Source organism: Cherax quadricarinatus, chromosome 10, assembly GCF_038502225.1.
Source record: "Cherax quadricarinatus isolate ZL_2023a chromosome 10, ASM3850222v1, whole genome shotgun sequence".
Taxonomy (NCBI): Eukaryota; Metazoa; Arthropoda; class Malacostraca; order Decapoda; family Parastacidae; genus Cherax; species Cherax quadricarinatus.
In genome coordinates, this window is record NC_091301.1 from 7018823 (window position 1) to 7040877 (window position 22055).

General features: G+C 40.0%; 1 protein-coding gene across 6 annotated transcripts in view; it reads right to left on the bottom strand.

Moving 5' to 3' along the window:
* Positions 1–22055, bottom strand: part of LOC128687915 (protein tramtrack, alpha isoform) — a 113653-nt gene that overhangs the window by 25726 nt on the left and 65872 nt on the right. For all 6 annotated transcript variants that reach the window (XM_053775515.2, XM_053775513.2, XM_053775516.2 and 3 more), the window contains exons 8-10: positions 19653–19875; positions 16206–16321; positions 11567–11638 (exon numbers count right to left, since the gene is read on the bottom strand). In XM_053775515.2, coding sequence (XP_053631490.1) covers positions 11567–11638; positions 16206–16321; positions 19653–19875 — 411 coding nt within the window. The remainder of the gene's footprint in view (positions 1–11566; positions 11639–16205; positions 16322–19652; positions 19876–22055) is intronic.

Below are 22055 nucleotides of genomic sequence, written 5' to 3' on the forward strand. Positions count from 1 at the left end.
TGTCTCATAAACATGCAAGGTTTCAGGTATGTCTTGCTACTTCTACTCACAAATAGGTCACACTACACATACATGAACAAGCATATATATATACACCCCTCTGGGTTTTCTCCTATTTTCTTTCTAGTTCTTGTTCTTGTTTATTTCCTCTCATCTCCATGAGGAAGTGGAACAGAATTCTTCCTCCGTAAGCCATGCGTGTTGTAAGAGGCAACTAAAATGCCAGGAGCAAGGGGCTAGTAACCCATTCTCCTGTATATATTACTAAATGTAAAAGGAGAAACTTTCGTTTTTCCTTTTGGGCCACCCTGCCTCGGTGGGATACGGCTAGTGTGTTGAAAGAAGATCTGAGTTTTCCTAGGTAGTAGGTTGGTAGACAGCAACCACCCAGAGAGGTACTACCGTCCTGCCAAGTGAGTGTAAAACGAAAGCCTGTAAAAGTTTTACATGATGGTAGGATTGCTGGTGTCCATTTTTGTGTCTCATGAACATGCAAAGTTTCAGGTACGTCTTGCTACTTCTACTTACACTTAGGTCACACTGCACATACATGTACAAGCATATATATACATACATACCCCTCTGGGTTATCTTCTATTTTCTTTCTAATTCTTGCTCTTGTTTATTTCCTCTTATCTCCATGGGGAAGTGGAACAGAATTCTTCCTCCGTAAGCCATGCGTGTCGTAAGAGGCGAGTAAAATGCCGGGAGCAAGGGGCTAGTAACCCCTTCTCCTGTATACTATATTACTAAATGTAAAAGGAGAAACTTTCGTTTTTCCTTTTGGGCCACCCTGCCTCAGTGGGATACGGCTGGTGTGTTGAAAGAAAGAAAGATCTGAGTTTTCTTTGATTTTATCTTAATAGTTCTTGGTCTTATTACTTTTCCTTTTATATCCATGGGGAAGTGGAATAAGAATCTTTCCTCCGTAAGCCATGCGTTTTATAAAAGTCAAACAAAATGCCGGGAACAATGGGCGAGTAACCCCTTTTCCTGTAATAATTACTAAAAAGAATAAGAAGAAAATTGTCAAAGTGGGAAGTCTGAATGTGCGTGGATGTTTGTGCAAATGATAAGAGAGAGATGACTGAAGATGTTATGAATGAGAAGAAGCTGGATGTCCTGGCTTTAAGTGAAACAAAGCCGAAGGGGGTGGGAGAGTTTCAGCGGAGAGGAATACATGGGATTAGGTCAGGGGTTTCAAACAGAGTTAGAGTTAAAGAAGAAGTAGCAATAATAAACCATACCATGGGCGGGGATAGAACCCGTGATCAGAGAGCCTCAAAACTCCAGACCGTCGTGTTAGCCACTGGGTATGGTTTGTCTGCAATCGTGTCATTATGATTTCGTGAGCCGAGTAGCAATAATGCTGAAGGATAAGCTATGCAGGAAAAGAGGAACTATAAATGTATTAATTCAAGGATTATGTGAAGTAAAATAAAGGTAGGATGTGAAAAGTGGGTTAGAGTAAGCGTATATGCACCTGGAGAACAGAGAAGTGTAGAGGAGAGAGAGAGATTTTGGGAAATGTTGAGTGAATGTGTGAGGAGTTTTGAACCAAGTGTGAGAGTAATGGTGGTTGGGGATTTCAATGCTAAAGTGGGCAAAAATGTTGTGGAGGGAGTAGTAAGTAAATCTGAGGTGGCAAGGGTGAATGAAAATAGGGAGCCTTCAGTTGAGTTATAATGCAAATAGGGAGCCTTTAGTTGAATTATGTGTAGAAAGAGGTTTGGTAATAAGTAATACATATTTTATGAAAAAAGAGGATAAATAAATATACAAGGTATGATATAGCACATAATGAATGTAGTTTGTTAGATTATGTATTGGTGGATAAAAGGATGATGGGTAGGCTCCAGGATGTACATGTTTATAGAGGGGCAACTGATATATTGGATCATTATTTAGTTGTAGCTACAGTTAGAGTAAGAGGTAGATGGGAAAAGAGGAAAATGGCAACAACAAGCAAGAGGGAGGTAAAAATGTATAAACTAAGGGATGAGGAAGCTCGGGTGAGATATAAGCAACTATTGGCAAAAAGGTGGGCTGGTGCAAGTATGAGTAGTGGGGGGTTGAAGAGGGTTGGAATAGTTTTAAAAATGCAGTATTAGAATGTGGGGCAGAAGTTTGTGGTTATAGGAGGGTGGGTGCAGGAGGAAAGAGGAGTGACTGGTGGAATGATGAAGTAATGGGTGTGATAAGAGAGAAAAAGTTAGCTTATAAGAGGTTTTTACAAAGCAGAAGCGTTATAAGAAGAGTAGAGTATATGGAGAGTAAAAGAAAGGTAAAGAGAGTGATGAGAGAGTGCAAAAGAAAAGCAGATGATAGAGTGGGAGAGGCACTCTCAAGAAATTTTAATGAAAATAAGAAAAATTTTTGGAGTTAAACAAGTTAAGAAAGCCTAGCGAACGAATGGATTTGTCAGTTAAAAACAGAGTAGGGGAGTTAGTAGATGGGGAGATGGAGGTTTTGGGTAGATGCCGAGAATATTTTGAGGAACTTTTAAATGTCGACGAAGAAAGGGAAGCAGTAATTTCATGGACTGGCCAGGGAGGTATACCATCTTTTAGGAGTGAAGAAGAACAGGATGTGAGTGTGGGACAGGTGAGTGAGGCATTACGTAGAATGAAAGGGGTTAAAGCAGCTGAAACTGACAGGATCATGACAGAAATGTTAAAAGCAGGGGGGGATATAGTGTTGGAGTGGTTGGTATTTTTGTTTAATAAAGGTATGAAAGAGGGGAAGGTACCTAGGGATTGGCAGAGAGCATGTATAGTCCCTTTATATAAAGGGAAGGGGGACAAAAGAGATTGTAAAAATTATAGAGGAGTAAGTTTACTGAGTATACCAGGAAAAGTGTACGGTAGGGTTATAATTGAAAGAATTAGAGGTAAGACAGAAAGTTGGCGAGAGGGGGTAAAGGAGGTTTTGTGTGCGAGGGGCTTGGACTTCCAGCAGGTATGCGTGAGCGTGTTTGATAGGAGTGAATGGAGACAAATGGTTTTTAATACTTGACGTGCTGTTGGAGTGTGAGCAAAGTAACATTTATGAAGGGGTTCAGGGAAACCGGCAGGCCGGACTTGAGTCCTGGAGATGGGAAGTACAGTGCCTGCACTCTGAAGGAGGGGTGTTAATGTTGCAGTTTAAAAACTGTAGTGTAAAGCACCCTTCTGGCAAGACAGTGATGGAGCGAATGATGGTGAAAGTTTTTCTTTTTCGGGCCACCCTGCCTTGGTGGGAATCGGCCAGTGTGATAATAAAAAAAAAAAAAAAACAGAAAGTAGGATTGCGGATGAGCAAGGAGGTTTCAGAATGGGTAGGGGATGTGTAGATCAAGTGTTTACATTGAAGCATATATGTGAACAGTATTTATTTAGATAAAGGTAGGGAAGTTTTTATTGCATTTATGGATTTAGAAAAGGCATATGATAGAGTGGATAGAGGAGCAATGTGGCAGATGTTGCAAGTATATGGAATAGGTGGTAAGTTATTAAATGCTGTAAAGAGTTTTTATGAGGATAGTGAGGCTCAGGTTAGGGTGTGTAGAAGAGAGGAACACTACTTTCCGGTAAAAGTAGGTCTTAGACAGGGATGTGTAATGTCACCATGGTTGTTTAATATATTTATAGATGGGGTTGTAAAAGAAGTAAATGCTAGGGTGTTCGAGAGAGGGGTGGGATTAAATTATGGGGAATCAAATACAAAATGGGAATTGACACAGTTGCTTTTTGCTGATGATACTGTGCTTATGGGAGATTCTAAAGAAAAATTGCAAAGGTTAGTGGATGAGTTTGGGAGTGTGTGTAAAGGTAGAAAGTTGAAAGTTAACATAGAAAAGAGTAAGGTGATGAGAGTACCAAATGATTTAGATAAAGAAAAATTGGGTATCAAATTGGGGAGTAGTAGTATGGAAGAAGTGAATGTTTTCAGATACTTGGGAGTTGACGTGTCAGCGGATGGATTTATGAAGAATGAGGTTAATCATAGAATTGATGAGGGAAAAAAGGCAAGTGGTTCGTTGAGGTACATGTGGAGACAAAAAAAAAAACGTTATCTATGGAGGCAAAGAAGGGAATGTATGAAAATATAGCAGTACCAACACTCTTATATGGGTGTGAAGCTTGGGTTGTGAATGCAGCAGCAAGGAGGTGGTTGGAGGTAGTGGAGATGTCCTGTCTAAGGGCAATGTGTGGTGTAAATATTATGTAGAAAGTTCGGAGTGTGGAAATTAGGAGGTGTGGAGTTAATAAAAGTATTAGTCAGAGGGCTGAAGAGGGGTTGTTGAGGTGGTTTGGTCATTTAGAGAATGGATCAAAGTAGAATGACATGGAGAGCATTTAATTCTGTAGGGGAAGGAAGGCGGGGTAGAGGTCGTCCCCAAAAAGGTTGGAAGGAAGGGGTAAAGGAGGTTTTGTGGGCGAGGGGCTTGGACTTCCAGGAGGTTTGCATGAGTGTGTTCGATAGAAGTGAATGGAGACGAATGGAATTTAGGACCTGACGATCTGTTGGAGTGTGAGCAGGGTAATATTTAGTGAAGGGATTCAGGGAAACCAGTTAGTTTTACATAGCCGGACTTGAGACCTGGAAATGGGAAGTACAATGCCTGCACTCTAAAGGAGGGGTTTCAGGATATTAGCAGTTTGAAGGGATATGTTGTATGTCTTTATACATATATGCTTCTAAACTGTTGTGTTCTGAGCACCTCTGCAAAAACAGTGATTATGTGTGAGTGAGGTGAAAGTGTTGAATGATGATGAAAGTATTTTCTTTTTTTGAGATTTTCTTTCTTTTTTGGGTCACCCTGCCTCGGCGGGAGACGGCCGACTTGTTTAAAAAAAAAAAATATATTATCTATCTTTCAACAAGTGCAAACTAGCCCCAAAAAGTATAACCAAAAATTAACCAACACCCAATATACTGTCCAAACTAAATCAGATGTACCTCACATCCAACCTGTTGAAACAACCAATATACCAAAATAATTTCTTTACTATACAATCAAGACTAGCCAACAAAATCCCAGGTTCTAATTACAGAGTGACTGCCTTGCAAGAAATTTCCCAAACTCTTTGAATCTAGGTCTAATTATTCCTGAGGTCACTTCAATAATAAAGTCACTGAAAAACAAGGCAGAAAACTTTGGTAATTTACCAGTAATAATGTATAAAAAAAAACGCAGCTCGTGTGCTATCACCCACCACTGCAACATTTTTCAACAAATCCTTAGAAACCTACATTTTCCCAACAATGCTTAATTAAGATAACTAGGATTACCCCAGTACATAAAGAAGACCCAGCCGATGTCAATAACTACAGACCAATGTCTAACTTGCCATAGTTATCAAAAATCTTGGAAAAATTAATTCATAAGCAAGTTTACACATTCCTGGTGTCCCACAATATACTCAACCCCTAACAAATTGGTTTCAGACCATGAAAAAGTATGAATAATTCAATTATCTAAATGCTAGACTTACTTCATGCAGCTCTTGAGAATAATGAATAACCAATGGACCTCTTCACAGACTTAAGGAAAGCTTTCAATACAGAAGACCATATTATGGTATTAGAGGTCATGCTCTTCCATACTAAGTCCTACATTCACTGTAGACACCAATATGTCTTCAGCTAGAGCATAACCTCGACAACTTGACCTATCAACAAAGGAGTGCCTCAGGGCAGTATTCTCAGCCCTCTGCTTTTACCAGTATACAGCAATGATCCTTCAAATGCATCTCACTTACCTAAACCTGCTCTGCTTGCATATGACTTTTGTCATCTCCCACCCAAATCTGAATTCTCTCAATAACATTGTTAATGAGAAGTTCAAAGATATCTACCTAGATGATTACCAACAAAGTCACTTTTAATAATGACAAGACCTTCTAGACCTTTAGGTAGTAGGTTGGTAGACAGCAACCACCCAGGGAAGTACTACCGTCCTGCCAGATGATTGTGAAACAAAAACCTGTAACTGTTTTGCATGATGGTAGGATTGCTGGTTTCTTTTTCTGTCTCATTAACACGCTACATAACAGGGATATCTTGCTACTCCTACTTACACTTTGGTCACACTTCACAGACACGCACATGCATATATATATATACATACATCTAGGTTTTTCTCCTTTTTCTAAATAGCTCTTGTTCTTCTTTATTTCTTCTATTGTCCATGGGGAAGTGGAAAAGAATCTTTCCTCCGTAAGCCATGCGTGTCGTATGAGGCGACTAAAATGCCAGGAGCAATGGGCTAGTAACCCCTTCTCCTGTAGACATTTACTAAAAAACAGAAGAAGAAAAACTTTATAAAACTGGGATGCTTAAATGTGCGTGGATGTAGTGCCGATGACAAGAAACAGATGATTGCTGATGTTATGAATGAAAAGAAGTTGGATGTCCTGGCCCTAAGCAAAACAAAGCTGAAGGGGGTAGGAGAGTTTCAGTGGGGGGAAATAAATGGGATTAAATCTGGAGTATCTGAGAGAGTTAGAGCAAAGGAAGGGGTAGCAGTAATGTTAAATGATCAGTTATGGAAGGAGAAAAGAGAATATGAATGTGTAAATTCAAGAATTATGTGGATTAAAGTAAAGGTTGGATGCGAGAAGTGGGTCATAATAAGCGTGTATGCACCTGGAGAAGAGAGGAATGCAGAGGAGAGATAGAGATTTTGGGAGATGTTAAGTGAATGTATAGGAGCCTTTGAACCAAGTGAGAGAGTAATTGTGGTAGGGGACCTGAATGCTAAAGTAGGAGAAACTTTTAGAGAGGGTGTGGTAGGTAAGTTTGGGGTGCCAGGTGTAAATGATAATGGGAGCCCTTTGATTGAACTTTGTACAGAAAGGGGTTTAGTTATAGGTAATACATATTTTAAGAAAAAGAGGATAAATAAGTATACAAGATATGATGTAGGGCAAAATGACAGTAGTTTGCTGGATTATGTATTGGTAGATAAAAGACTGTTGAGTAGACTTCAGGATGTACATGTTTATAGAGGGGCCACAGATATATCAGATCACTTTCTAGTTGTAGCTACACTGAGAGTAAAAGGTAGATGGGATACAAGGAGAATAGAAGCATCAGGGAAGAGAGAGGTGAAGGTTTATAAACTAAAAGAGGAAGCAGTTAGGGTAAGATATAAACAGCTATTGGAGGATAGATGGGCTAATGAGAGCATAGGCAATGGGGTCGAAGAGGTATGGGGTAGGTTTAAAAATGTTGTGTTAGAGTGTTCAGCAGAAGTTTGTGGTTACAGGAAAGTGGGTGCAGGAGGGAAGAGGAGCGATTGGTGGAATGATGATGTAAAGAGAGTAGTAAGGGAGAAAAAGTTAGCACATGAGAAGTTTTTACAAAGTAGAAGTGATGCAAGGAGGGAAGAGTATATGGAGAAAAAGAGAGGTTAAGAGAGTGGTGAAGCAATGTAAAAAGAGAGCAAATGAGAGAGTGGGTGAGATGTTATCAACAAATTTTGTTGAAAATAAGAAAAAGTTTTGGAGTGAGATTAACAAGTTAAGAAAGCCTAGAGAACAAATGGATTTGTCAGTTAAAAATAGGAGAGGAGAGTTATTAAATGGAGAGTTAGAGGTATTGGGAAGATGGAGGGAATATTTTGAGGAATTGTTAAATGTTGATGAAGATAGGGAAGCTGTGATTTCATGTATAGGGCAAGGAGGAATAACATCTTGTAGGAGTGAGGAAGAGCCAGTTGTGAGTGTGGGGGAAGTTCGTGAGGCAGTAGGTAAAATGAAAGGGGGTAAGGCAGCCGGGATTGATGGGATAAAGATAGAAATGTTAAAAGCAGGTGGGGATATAGTTTTGGAGTGGTTGGTGCAATTATTTAATAAATGTATGGAAGAGGGTAAGGTACCTAGGGATTGGCAGAGAGCATGCATAGTTCCTTTGTATAAAGGCAAAGGGGATAAAAGAGAGTGCAAAAATTATAGGGGGATAAGTCTGTTGAGTATACCTGGTAAAGTGTATGGTAGAGTTATAATTGAAAGAATTAAGAGTAAGACGGAGAATAGGATAGCAGATGAACAAGGAGGCTTTAGGAAAGGTAGGGGGTGTGTGGACCAGGTGTTTACAGTGAAACATATAAGTGAACAGTATTTAGATAAGGCTAAAGAGGTCTTTGTGGCATTTATGGATTTGGAAAAGGCATATGACAGGGTCTGTAGTGGAAGGAAGGCGGGGTAGGGGTCGGCCTAGGAAGGGTTGGAGGGAGGGGGTAAAGGAGGTTTTGTGTGCGAGGGGCTTGGACTTCCAGCAGGCATGCGTGAGCGTGTTTGATAGGAGTGAATGGAGACAAATGGGACGTGCTGTTGGAGTGTGAGCAAAGTAACATTTATGAAGGGATTCAGGGAAACCGGCAGGCCGGACTTGAGTCCTGGAGATGGGAAGTACAGTGCCTGCACTCTGAAGGAGGGGTGTTAATGTTGCAGTTTAAAAACTGTAGTGTAAAGCACCCTGGCAAGACAGTGATGGAGTGAATGATGGTGAAAGTTTTTCACCCTGCCTTGGTGGGAATCGGCCGGTGTGATAATAAAAATAAAAAATAAATATGACAGGGTGGTTAGGGGGGCAATGTGGCAGATGTTGCAAGTGTATGGTGTAGGAGGTAGGTTACTGAAAGCAGTGAAGAGTTTTTACGAGGATAGTGAGGCTCAAGTTAGAGTATGTAGGAAAGAGGGAAATTTTTTCCCAGTAAAAGTAGGCCTTAGACAAGGATGTGTGATGTCACCGTGGTTGTTTAATATATTTATAGATGGGGTTGTAAGAGAAGTAGATGCGAGGGTCTTGGCAAGAGGCGTGGAGTTAAAAGATAAAGAATCACACACAAAGTGGGAGTTGTCACAGCTGCTCTTTGCTGATGACACTGTGCTCTTGGGAGATTCTGAAGAGAAGTTGCAGAGATTGGTGGATGAATTTGGTAGGGTGTGCAAAAGAAGAAAATTAAAGGTGAATACAGGAAAGAGTAAGGTTATGAGGATAACAAAAAGATTAGGTGATGAAAGATTGGATATCAGATTGGAGGGAGAGAGTATGGAGGAGGTGAACGTATTCAGATATTTGGGAGTGGACGTGTCAGCGGATGGGTCTATGAAAGATGAGGTGAATCATAGAATTGATGAGGGGAAAAGGGTGAGTGGTGCACTTAGGAGTCTGTGGAGACAAAGAACTTTGTCCTTGGAGGCAAAGAGGGGAATGTATGAGAGTATAGTTTTACCAACGCTCTTATATGGGTGTGAAGCGTGGGTGATGAATGTTGCAGCGAGGAGAAGGCTGGAGGCAGTGGAGATGTCATGTCTGAGGGCAATGTGTGGTGTGAATATAATGCAGAGAATTCGTAGTTTGGAAGTTAGGAGGAGGTGCGGGATTACCAAAACTGTTGTCCAGAGGGCTGAGGAAGGGTTGTTGAGGTGGTTCGGACATGTAGAGAGAATGGAGCGAAACAGAATGACTTCAAGAGTGTATCAGTCTGTAGTGGAAGGAAGGCGGGGTAGGGGTCGGCCTAGGAAAGGTTGGAGGGAGGGAGTAAAGGAGGTTTTGTGTGCGAGGGGCTTGGACTTCCAGCAGGCATGCGTGAGCGTGTTTGATAGGAGTGAATGGAGACAAATGGTTTTTAATACTTGACGTGCTGTTGGAGTGTGAGCAAAGTAACATTTATGAAGGGATTCAGGGAAACCGGCAGGCCGGACTTGAGTCCTGGAGATGGGAAGTGCAGTGCCTGCACTCTAAAGGAGGGGTGTTAATGTTGCAGTTTAAAAACTGTAGTGTAAAGCACCCTTCTGGCAAGACAGTGATGCAGTGAATGATGGTGAAAGTTTTTCTTTTTCGGGCCACCCTGCCTTGGTGGGAATCGGCCAGTGTGATAAAAAAAAAAAAAAAAAAAAAAAAAAAAAAAAAAGACCTACAAGATGTTTGGGAACAGAGATGCAAATGTCCAACTACATATAATAATTAACATTCTCCCATTGCAAAACAAACAGCACTACTTACATTGTACTACTCTCTAATCTATCCTTACCTCACCTATGCTATTAGTGCCTGGAGATGAACTACAGCAAATCACCTAAAGCCAATAATAACTCAACAGAATGAAGCTATTTGAATGATTACCCAACTTAGTGCCGTACAACACTCACCCACTCGGCAAAGGTTTAAAATTACTCAATATACATAACATTCACTCATAATACTGTGCATACTATATACAGAGAACAATAAATTCTAATATTAACCCTGTTCTGAAATTTTTTGACAGCTGCACCAAAACTTATGGGCATATACAAGGAATAAAACTCTCTGATAACCCTTACGCCCTTCTCTACCTGTGTAAAAACTCAATATGCATAAAAGGCCCTATAATTTGGAACATATTGCCTGAAGATTACAAAGGTTACCTATCTGCTAACCTCTTTAAAGCTACTGTTAAAAAGCATCATTTTACCTTAACATGATCCTGACAGCAATCTTGTTTTTATTCAATTCTGTCCCTGTTCTTATTCCAACTTTCCTCCAACTCCCATATATTATTAGTCACATACTATCTTACCATATTTTGTATTAATTCAAGTATCTAGTAATACCTGCCCTCCCAACTTGACAATATCTTATGGTGATTTATATTTTGAATTAACTGAATAAACATTAAGTAGAGTAGAGATTAAGTGTTGTTCATCCTAATGCAGTAATACTGCATATCCCTTCATTCAGACAAAGCTGTTGCAGTGATAATCTTGCATGGTACAGTAGTACTTCGAGTTTCAAACAGCTCCCAACTCGAACAATTATGTAAGTGTATTTTTGTAAGTGCTTTTGTAAGAGTATTTTTGGGGGTCTGAAACGGACTAATCTAATTTACATTATTCCTTATGGTAACAAATTTGTTCGGTATTGGCACCTGAACAGCTTTCTGGAACGAATTAAGTTTGTAACTCGAGGTACCACTGTATTATCTATTTCTTATGTCTATGTCTGCTGAACAATCCTCAGTGAATTTAACTAATGCCTCTCACCCTATAAGAACAAAATAAATATTTCTTTTTTATTCTTTTTATTTTACAAGCTAACTTGCATCTATTTTTGGATTAGACCTTTAATAAAAAAAATTAAAACTATGTAAACTTTAAGTACAGTATAGGCTAAATATTGCCTGAAATGCTATGCATCCAATGGGCCTTCAGATTATTATACATTTTATACAGCAATTCTGACAAAGATTTGTAATGCATCAATTTTTTTTATCAAGCTCAGCAACAGATGAAATAAAAATAACATCCTTCAAAAATGGACATTACCACACAAGTCCCCATAGTCTCAACACAAACTCTTCAATGACCCAGACACCATTATGCTCTGCTTCACATTTCATATAGAATGTCACAAAACTTTAAATACTCAATACTGTAGCAACATACAATGCTCAGCATCTCAGCTTTTGTTTTCAAAACGCTTCATTTCTTGTCACATTTAAAAGGTGATAGTACACACTGAGCTTTCTGATATGTTATTAGATTTGCTTAAAATTAACAAATGCGAATCATCTATGACCAGAAAAAACACTTACTTGGTTGTGTGTAAGTACTTGGCCTTCCATCTGTGCCAACTGCTGCTCAACTGGGTCTAGTCCTTCAACAACCTAAAAAAAATCATGAAAAAATAACAATGAAAACAAAATATTAATTATACATAAAAACAATAATTGAAAAAATAATAAAATATTTGTGTATTTGTGCATGGTATGAAAGTCAAGCAGAGAATTCAAGGTAGATATTATAATGTGATGTGGGCTCACCAAGGATATACTGTAATTCAGAGGGCAGAGGTAGTGTTTTTGAGATGAATTAATCATACAGAGAGGATGGAGAGGGACTAAGTTAACAATACATAAATAACCCGCACATAAAAGAGAGAAGCTTACGACGACGTTTCGGTCAAAGTAACATTTATGAAGGGATTCAGGGAAACCGGCAGGCCGGACTTGAGTCCTGGAGATGGGAAGTACAGTGCCTGCACTCTGAAGGAGGGGTGTTAATGTTGCAGTTTAAAAACTGTAGTGTAAAGCACCCTTCTGGCAAGACAGTGATGGAGTGAATGATGGTGAAAGTTTTTCTTTTTCGGGCCACCCTGCCTTGGTGGGAATCGGCCGGTGTGATAATAAAAAAAAAAAAAAAAAAAAAAATAAATAAAAGAGAGAAGCTTACGACGACGTTTCGGTCCGACTTGGACCATTGACAAAGTCACACTGGTCCAAGTCGGACCGAAATGTCGTCGTGAGCTTCTCTCTTTTATGTGCGGGTTACTTGTGTATCGTTCCAGTCACGGTATTGTGCCTTTTTGTTATTTAAGTTAACAAAGAGGGTTTATAAATCTTGGGTGGAAATCATATTATCTTAACCCTTTCAGGGTCGACAGGCCCTCTCCCAGACTTGTTCTCAGGATCGAAAAATTTTCAAAAAAAAAAAAAAAAAAAAAATTTCTTATGAAAAGATAGTTTTTTTTTTTTCTTCAATTTTATAGGCTAAACAAAATTTTTTTACCATCAATACTTGCCGAGATATGGAGGCGTGAAGTTGACAGAAAATGACCGGCATATGGTAACATCGCTGACTGCCGGTCACCCGGTTTTAGTTTATTTAGTTTTTTGGTATTATTTTCTATAATTTTTTATTTTTTTTTTCCAAGTAACTTTTATGGCCTGTGAGACCAATATGAGCACTATTTTGTAAGTTTTTCTCTTTATTTACTATGCAATAACTGCACAAACACTGTTGTCATTATATTGTTTATAATTGTTGTTTACACACACAAACGATATGAAATGTTGTTTATTACTATTTTTCTTTATTTTATATTACGCATATATATCACAGAGAATGTTTCTAGAAGTTCTGCAGCCTGTGGAACTCTTTGAGACATGGTGTCATGCACAGTGGTGTTTTACACTCCTCACACTTAAAATGAGTGTCTCTGCATTCTTGTGGGCGTTTTTTTTTTTTTTGTATGTGCACAGATTTAACACCTCTTCTGAGCCTTTTTCTTGGAAGCAGTAGCAGGCAGTTTTATTAGGAAGTGATCACCATGCTTCAGACGAGAAGGTAGTTGTTGATAATTTAGTGGACGGTTTTCTATTGCAGGTGCTGTTCCTTGGTACTTGAATACTATTTGTCTGATGACAGACAAACAAAATTTGCCATATGGTGGTTTGTTTCTGGTCCTCGTTTTATACATATTATAAGCATTGAGCATGGAAATGTCCAGAAGATGGAAAAAAGAGTTTTATGTACCACTTATAGCTCTTGCGAAGACAATCAGCAAACCCAATCTGCATGTCACATTTGTCCACTGAGAGCATATTGAGGGTGTAATCAATCACAGCTGCAGGTTTTAGAATGGGTTCATTGCTCTCTCTATGCTGCCTGCCAGTGTTTGTCATTTTGTTACGGTGAACTGATGACAACAGCGTGACATCTCGTTTGTCATGCCACCGAAATGCCATGATGTCATTGGCAGCAAACGCCTGCACCTCACCTCTACAAGTGCCAGCGTCAAACCTGGGCATATGTTTACGATTTGCACGCACTGTGCCACACACATCTGTCATGTTCACTCGCAAAAAATCACTGAGTGAGGGGCCTGTGTACCAGTTATCAGTATATAATATAGGCCCCTAACCAAGGTATGGTTCTATCATTGTTCTAACCACATCACCAGAAATGCCCAATAACTTCCTGGTATTTTGCAATGTATAACTTCCAGTGTACACAATAATATCCAATACAAGACCACTGTAGCAATCACAAAGCACAAACAACTTTATACCAAGGCGTTTCCTCTTGCTTGGTATGTACTGCTTGAGAGAGTGTCTTCCTTTGAACAGAATCAAAGACTCATCAATTACAAGCTTCCTGAAGGGATAAAAATACATACTGAATTTCTCTTTCAGATACACAAACACATACCTAATCTTATATAACCTGTCGTTTCTGTCAGGCCTGGTTTTGTCCGAGAAGTGAAGCATACATAATAGTAGCACAAATCAATTCACTCACATTATATCACTGAAACCTGGGTTTGCAATCAGGTAGTGGGTTGACCAGTATGATTTCACAGTGTGCTTATACACATGTGGCATAAGCATTATTGTGGCAAAGAAAAGATACATCTCAGCAACAGTTGTCTCCTTCCACTGGTGCAGACGTGATTTTGGTGAAAGTATTGTGTTTGCCATGGTGTACTCGTAGTATCTGTTGCTTTCCCTGACAATAATTTCCATCAAGGGTTCATCAAAGAATAACTTGAAACATTTCAGTTCACTGGCATTGTTCCCCAGTGTACAAGACGGCCGTATTCCACTTTGGCTTTCATCAAACTGGAGGGGATTTGGAACAAAATTGGCAGCTTCCTGCCAATCCCAGGTGCAGTCTGCTGGTGGGTACTGGATACTGACAGGTGGTTGTAGTTGTGGAGGCTGGTGTGGTGGGTGGGTGGGGGATGGTGGCCTTTGTTGTAGATCAGCTGAGGCAGTGGCGTGGGTGGCAGCATGGCCCACTGCTGGTGCCTCATGGCCGGCACCACCACTACCACCACCATGCACATTTTCCATCCCAACTGCAACACTATCATCTTCATTTTCACTGTCTATTCCTGTTGTACAGCCACGGGATGTACTCCGAGATGTACTCCTTCCCCTTGGAATAGCATATGGCACACTACCAGAGAGCACATATTGTCGTATATACTGACGCTTCACTGGAGAATATTACATTTCACTATCACTACTGGATCTGTTTTCAAAAGCTTGTAGTTCATATTCACTATCACTATCATCATCAATGCTCACATCTGAGTCCCGGATTTGGGAAAATAGGAGTTTCCTCTCTGATTCTGGTACAACTGAATGTGAACAAGACGGCCCAGGAGCAGAGGTGGACGAAGGCTGAGGGTCGTCTGGGTTTTCCTCACTATTACCGGTATTATGGTCATTAGTTTCGGTCACAACCTCACCAAAACCTTGAAACTCATCTTCACTGGCACTTCCATCTGTATTAGAACTGTCACTAGGGAACAAAAGTGTCCCAATTCGCCGAGGAGTGAGGAGCTTCTTACCGAGAGGCATGGTGAACAAGGTCTACTAAAATGGCGTTCCCACAATGCACCACTGGGTCCCAGATTTTTTTCTACCGCGCACACCGACCACACACACCCATTCTCTCACATCTAGGCCTACCAGCCTTTTCCCGCGAGATTTGAAGGCGCTAGAATTTATGCGTACTAGTACATCAATAACCCTGGCGTGTAAGCCGTACTAGTACGTTGGAAACCCTAAAAGGGTTAAGGGAATGAGACTCAAATCCATGGTCTAGAAGGCTTGAAATAACCAGCGTGTTATGCTACCCAATTTGATGAGGATCATGGGGAATCTCCAATCAGAAACTACTGTTTACTGGTCCTCCTCTCATCCTTTGCAGCACTGCATGCTTATAAATCAAAAGCCTTTATAAATCATCTTGGATGCATGAAATGTAACATTATAATAAGGGCAACAATAAGCAAAACCTATCCACACAGTGCACACAACTGTCTTTAAAGGAAAGGCTCAGATGTTTTACCATGCACAACTTAACACAGTCATAATCTGATAAGGCTCTAAACAGAGAAATATTATCCAAATTAAAGATTGTTCTGCAATTTATGTCTCAGTCTTCAATAATAATCATAATAAATCAGTTAAAAAATACAGTGATTGAAGTAATTCAATATGTTATGCTTCATAAGTCAAACTTGCCAACTTGTATTATTCAGTATCCATTAGCTCATTAAACAAAGCAAAAATTCAATACTGAGGATTAAGTTACAGTATATGTTGATTTTTTCAAGGTTAGGGTGCTAACTTAGCATTCTAACCTTGAAAAAAAATACCATTTTTATTTACATGAATAATATCAACACTAAAGATAAAAATTGAGAACAGTGTTATTTTTGTAATAAAGTTGGTAGAATTACCGACAATATGTAAAGTAAAAGGACACAAGTGCAACTAATGTGACATTTATTGTGGCAACGTTTCGCTCTCCAGGAGCTTTATCAAGTAGTGTTATTTTTGATGCACTTCAACTTTTCAGATTGACTTGGCTTAATAGGCAAGACATATACATAATGAGATTAATATTATTATTATTCAAATAATTCAACATTTGACAGACCTGGCCTCCATTTACTGCAGCTCCCAGGTCTCCTTGAACCATTTCAGCTGGCACAAAACTGATGTTGTCACCTTCTTGCACTACAACATAAGTCTGACCAGATCCAGTAACTACACCTGTCATATACAAAATAATCAATGTTGAGTTTATGAGCACTTATATAACATACATCTTACTCATGAACATATTCTTGATCATTAAAAAGAAAGAAACATTGTAGAAGATATTAACCAACAAGAAATTAAATTAGCTACTAAGGAGCAATCAACAGATGTATATGATGCTTCACTCACCCTTTCTTGAAACAAAATTTAATTAAAAAAAATTACTGTATTTTGTTATACAATACACATGTACAGTGGATCCTTGGTTATCGGCCGTTCCGCTTATCGGCCAACTTGCTTATCGGCCAGTTTTTCGGCTTCAGGTTATCGACCGTATGGGACACGTCAACCCGCCAGCCTCTCGTACATTCATTAGTCAGTCTGGCTGTGTCTCTGGGAGAGTGAGGAAGCTTTCGCTCATTCATCCAAACATTTCGCTATAATCCATTGTTTTTTATGGTTATTGATTGAATGCAACTGTGAGATAAGCAACCACAGACCCAAAGAAAGTTCCTTTGGTAAAGAAAGTGAGAAACACAATTTAAGAAAAACTGTTGAAAAGTATAAGAGTGGTGTTGAGTATAACAGGCTAGCAAGGAGTGTAACATGGAGGGATGGTGTGTAGCAGGGAGGCAGGGAGTGTAGCTGGGAAACAGGAAGTGTGGAAGGAAGGCAGGAAGCGTAGCAGGCAGGCAGGGAGTGTAGCATGGAGTGTAGCATAGCAGGGAGTGTAGCAGGTATGCAGGGAGTGTGAGAGGGAGGCAGGGAGTGTGAGAGGGAGGCAGGGAGTGTGGAAGGAAGGCAGGGTGTGTAGCAGGCAGGCAGGGAGTGTAGCAGGTATGCTGGGAGTGTAGCATGGAGTGAGGGAGTGTAACAGGGAGGCAGGGAGTGTAGCAAGGAAACTGTGTGGAAGGGAGGCAGGGAGTGTAGCAAGGAAACTGTGTGGAAGGGAGGCAGGGAGTGTAGCAAGGAAACTGTGTGGAAGGGAGGCAGGGAGTGTAGCAAGGAAACTGTGTGGAAGGGAGACAGGAAGTGTAGCAGGTAGGGAGGGGAGTAACCCCAGAGAGGACTTTGATACCTGAAGTCCTTATGGAAGGGGATTCCCCTTCCAAACAATAATCAGTCTTCCCTCTCTCCTCCTCCCTGTCTTCCATAAGCCAACAAAAGTCTTCAATAAAGGTATGTAATAGTGATTTAAATGTTCATTTATTTTATTTAGTTCTCACTGTTTTGTGTATGTAAAACAATAATTAATCTTTAAAAAATGTATTTTTTGTTAACATTTTTGGGTGTCTGGAACAGATTAACTGTATTTACATGAATTCTTATGGGACATATTATTTCAGTTTTAGGCCATTTCACTTTTAGGCCGACCTTCTGGAAAGGATTACGGCCAATAACCGAGGGTCCACTGTATATTAAATGCACTACTGTTTTAGAAGGGTTCTTTTAACCTATTATAGTACACTTTTTTTTTTTTTACACAGGGTTTGACAAGGTTAGGTTAAGAATCCCTAGCTTTACTGACAAGCTATTTACAGGTTAAGGATTCCTAACTTTATTGACAAGCTAAGAGCTGTTACCTACATCAGCTCATTTGAAAGCATTTTTATTGTTATGAAACATACAAGTAGGGAACAGGATGAAGTTGGAGCCATCTGTGGGCCAGCATTTTCATCTGATCAACTGACTATCTCATTGACATCATATTGATGTATGAATGTGTTCCAGACTCAAGTCATCCTAGGAATAAATGATCTCAGATGAAGTGATGTTCTGGAGAAGGGTACAGCCAGAGTGAAGTTGCTGCTTTTTGCCCATCTTGTGGTATAGAAACTTGCTTCACGCTGTCCTCCAAGTGGATCCAGGTGTGGTACTTTTACAATATTGGCCTTGTACATAACAGTAAGGCCACCCACATCCCTCCTATGTTGAAGGCTCTGCTGAAATGACAGATCTATCCAGGATTGGTCCAGACGAGAGATGAGACGTCTTGCTCTGTTCTCTACTCTGTCAAACAGTCGCAGATGAGAAAGGGAGCAGGCGAACCAAGAAAGTGGAGCATACTCAAGGTGTGAGCGTACTTGTGCCTCGTACAAAATCTTGCATCCCCTGCTGTCAAGCAGATGCGAGATACGGCGAAATGCTGTAAGCTTCCTGTACTGTACATGTACTGTACATGTACTGTACTATCTATTTTTTTTTTTTAACGTCCGCTGTTTTCCACTGAAGCAGGGTGACCCAAAAAGAAAGAAAAACCCAAAAAGAAAGTAAAAACTTTCATCATGGGGAGAGTAGAAGATATATCTCATGTTTTCATAATTAACTATGAATTCGTACTGTATTTCTTCTTTTTATGAACTATAATCACAAAACATTCCATCAAGAGAAAGTAAAATAATTTCACATTGCTGCTGGAAACAATATTATGAGATAATGAAATGAATTAATAGGATGAACATGCAAGTCTGAGCACCCAGCTGATACACAAACATCTGAGGAGGGGATATCAAGAGGTTTTGGGCATTTAGAGGATGGAGCGCAATAGGAAGACTTGGAGGAGTATAAATTTGTGATGGAGGGAAGGAGGGGTAGAAATCTTCCAAGAAAGGTCAGTGGGAGGGGATAAAGGAAGTTTTAAATGCTAGAGGCTTGGATATCCAAAAGATTTGAGTGAACACATTAGGAGTGAAGGCAAGTGGTTTTTATGAGAAAGGTAACATTTATGAGGAAATTCAGGAAAGTGGGAAGTGCAGTACCAGCAATGAAGAAAGAGCAGAGATGTTGCAGCTCGGAGGATCATCCAAATGATGGTGAAAATGTTTCCTCTTTTCCAGGTCACCCAACCTCAGTGTGAGATAATCGACGTGTTTAAAAAATGAGACAATGGATAAAAAGGAATTCTCAACACCAAAGATAGGGAGAACAAGAAGCCATACCTATAAACTGAGGAAGAGAACATGCCAGGGGATTCAATAAAGTTTTTTCTTTATGAGTAATAAGTAGAACATAATAGGATACAAGAGGTGGTAGTAAGTGTTACAATCCTTGGAAATTAAAAAACACAAATGATCATAGATTAAACACCAAATAAAGAATACCAAAAGTTTAGCCCTACTCCTGTAGATACAAAGAGTTACGTAAATGCTGTACGTGTGTGTTTTAAGTGTAAGCAACATACATAAAGCATTCTAAAATCATTCAGAAAAAACACCAATTTAACCAAAAATGGTACCAGGTAAACAAAAGCAAAACCTAAAGATATGCAGCATCCTCCAAATAAGGCTAGTTAATACGAATTTAAATCTTGGGATAAGTAAACCATTGAAAATTTTGAGCTTACACTGCCCCTCAACCATTTGGAGGGTCTGTTCTGAACCATTGTCTGCAGTCTGAAGGATAGCCTGGCCAGATGACAATGCTTGTTGCAGTTCTTCTAGTGTAGTAGGTGAGGCCTCCTGCTGCTGGTGCTGTTGAGTGTGATGCCCTCCACCTACACTCTCCTCTGACTGATGTAGTTGTTGTACCTGTTCCTCTTGCACCTGCTGGGGCTGCTCTTGTATAACCTATCCAAAAATGTTTCAAGCTTGTAAAATAATTTTATTATTAACTAACAGGGTTTATTTATTTAAAATATTTAAACCCTTATTTTAATCATTCTGCATATAATACTAATTCTTTGGTAATGGTAACCAATACAAAGATTTTGTTTTACTTACTCTGAATATCTTTGTTTATATCATGAATGAAAACTCTCTATTAATCTTAATTGCACATGTACACTCATTACATTTTCAATAAGATGCACTCACACACACCCCCACTTGTACTCCTAAGTCCAAGGGTCCTTAGTATGAAGCTGCAGATTTCACAAAGAAAAGAGGCAAGAGAAAATGTGGATGGAAATGGGCCTGCAAGAACAATCATGCCTCCCCCATACAACCCACTAGCAGCAGATCCATAACACTGACCCTAATTAATGTAGCAAAATGCACATACTTTAATAACCCACATTTGTATGACAACTCAATCTCTATGCAGAAAAAACCTACTGCATTAGATATACTCCCGAAGATCCACTAGAATATACACTACACTGCTTGCCCTATATTAAACACCTATCTGTAACTATTTTGCATGTAGCAAACAGTGACATCTAAGTCATACAGTTGCAGGAGTTGACGTAAGTTTTTCAATTAACCCGTAAAAAGTCCAAACGTATATACATGTTCTTACCAGTAGTGCTCTGAATGTAGATCAACATTTTATTTTTCATTCCATCAAAATTGGCGCAATAGGCCTGAGTTGCCAAGACACGAGAGAGTGGGTCTGTGCACTCAGTGCACAGTATGAAAAAAATCAGGGAATACTGGGTACCACATGGTAGCACCGTTACATTCAGGTCCATCTTGGATCAACACCATGGCAAACCCTCGTGATTCACTCACGCCTTATCTTATTAACACTCTCTTATTCAAGGAAAGTGATATAGAACGTGAGTTCAGTGGATCTGAGACCGATGTGGCCACTAATAATCAAGGAATTAGTGAAAATATAGACAATAATCCAGATGACCCTAAGCCAATTACCTCTTGGGTGGCCAGTGTGGCCACACCAGACCCTGAGCCAAGCACCTCTGGGGTAGCCAATGTGGCCACACCAGACCTTAGGCCTAGCACTTCCGGGGTGGTCCGTGTGACCACAGAAGATCCTGGGCCAAGCACCTCTGGAGTGGCGAGTGTTACCCATAGGCAACTACACAAAAGGAAACTATCATTTTTCCGGTGTTTTAGTGATAGTGAAAGTGATGTAAGTGACGATGAAATTGATTTTATGCACAAGGATTCGTCTAGTGATAGTGATATTCATTATTCACCAGTGAAGCGTACATTTAGGCGTCGTTGCCTACGTTCAAGCGGTGTGCCATATGCAGTCCCCAGAGGTCATGGGAGGTCACAATCCAAAACCCCGGCCACTGATACTGATCATGAAGGAGAATATGCAGGGATGGAGGAAGGAGGAGGTGGGTGGCACAGTGCCTAGAGCACATGGAGTGGTGGGTGGACAGACAAAGGACCAGCCAGCACCCCCTCCTGCTCCACCACGCCCCATGCAACAGGTCCACCCTGCACCATGTGACTGTCAGTGGAACTGGACACAAAGTATATTCATGCCACAGCCTTCTGATTTTGATAAAAGTGGAAGTGGCATCCTGCCAGACTGTCCCATAACGAACGAGTCTACAGAGTTAGACTTTTTCCATTTATACTTTGACGAGCCTATATTAAACTTGATAGTGACCCAGATGAACAATTATTACCTCTATATCATGGACAACACAGAGGTTGCAGAATTGTCAAGCCTGTGCAGGTGGAAAGATACAACAGTAGCTGAAATGTATTTATTCCTTGCCACTGTCATGCTTATGCCACATACCTATGAGAACAATATACGTAACTATGTCTTCCGTGACCTCCTTCCCTGCAACAGATTCACTCTGTTGCTACGAATGTTGCACTTCTCAGACAGGAATATGCCCAACAGAAACGACCTTCTATACAAAATCTGGGAAGTGTTTATGTATATGAAGCAGAAATTCAGTGCATACTTTTATCCCTTCAAGAACATTGTTGTTGACAAGTCCTTGATTCTGTTCAAGGGACACCTGTCATTCAAGCAATATATACAAAGCAAACAATCACTTTGGTATAAAACTTTTCGTTATTTGTGACTGTGAGAGTGGTTT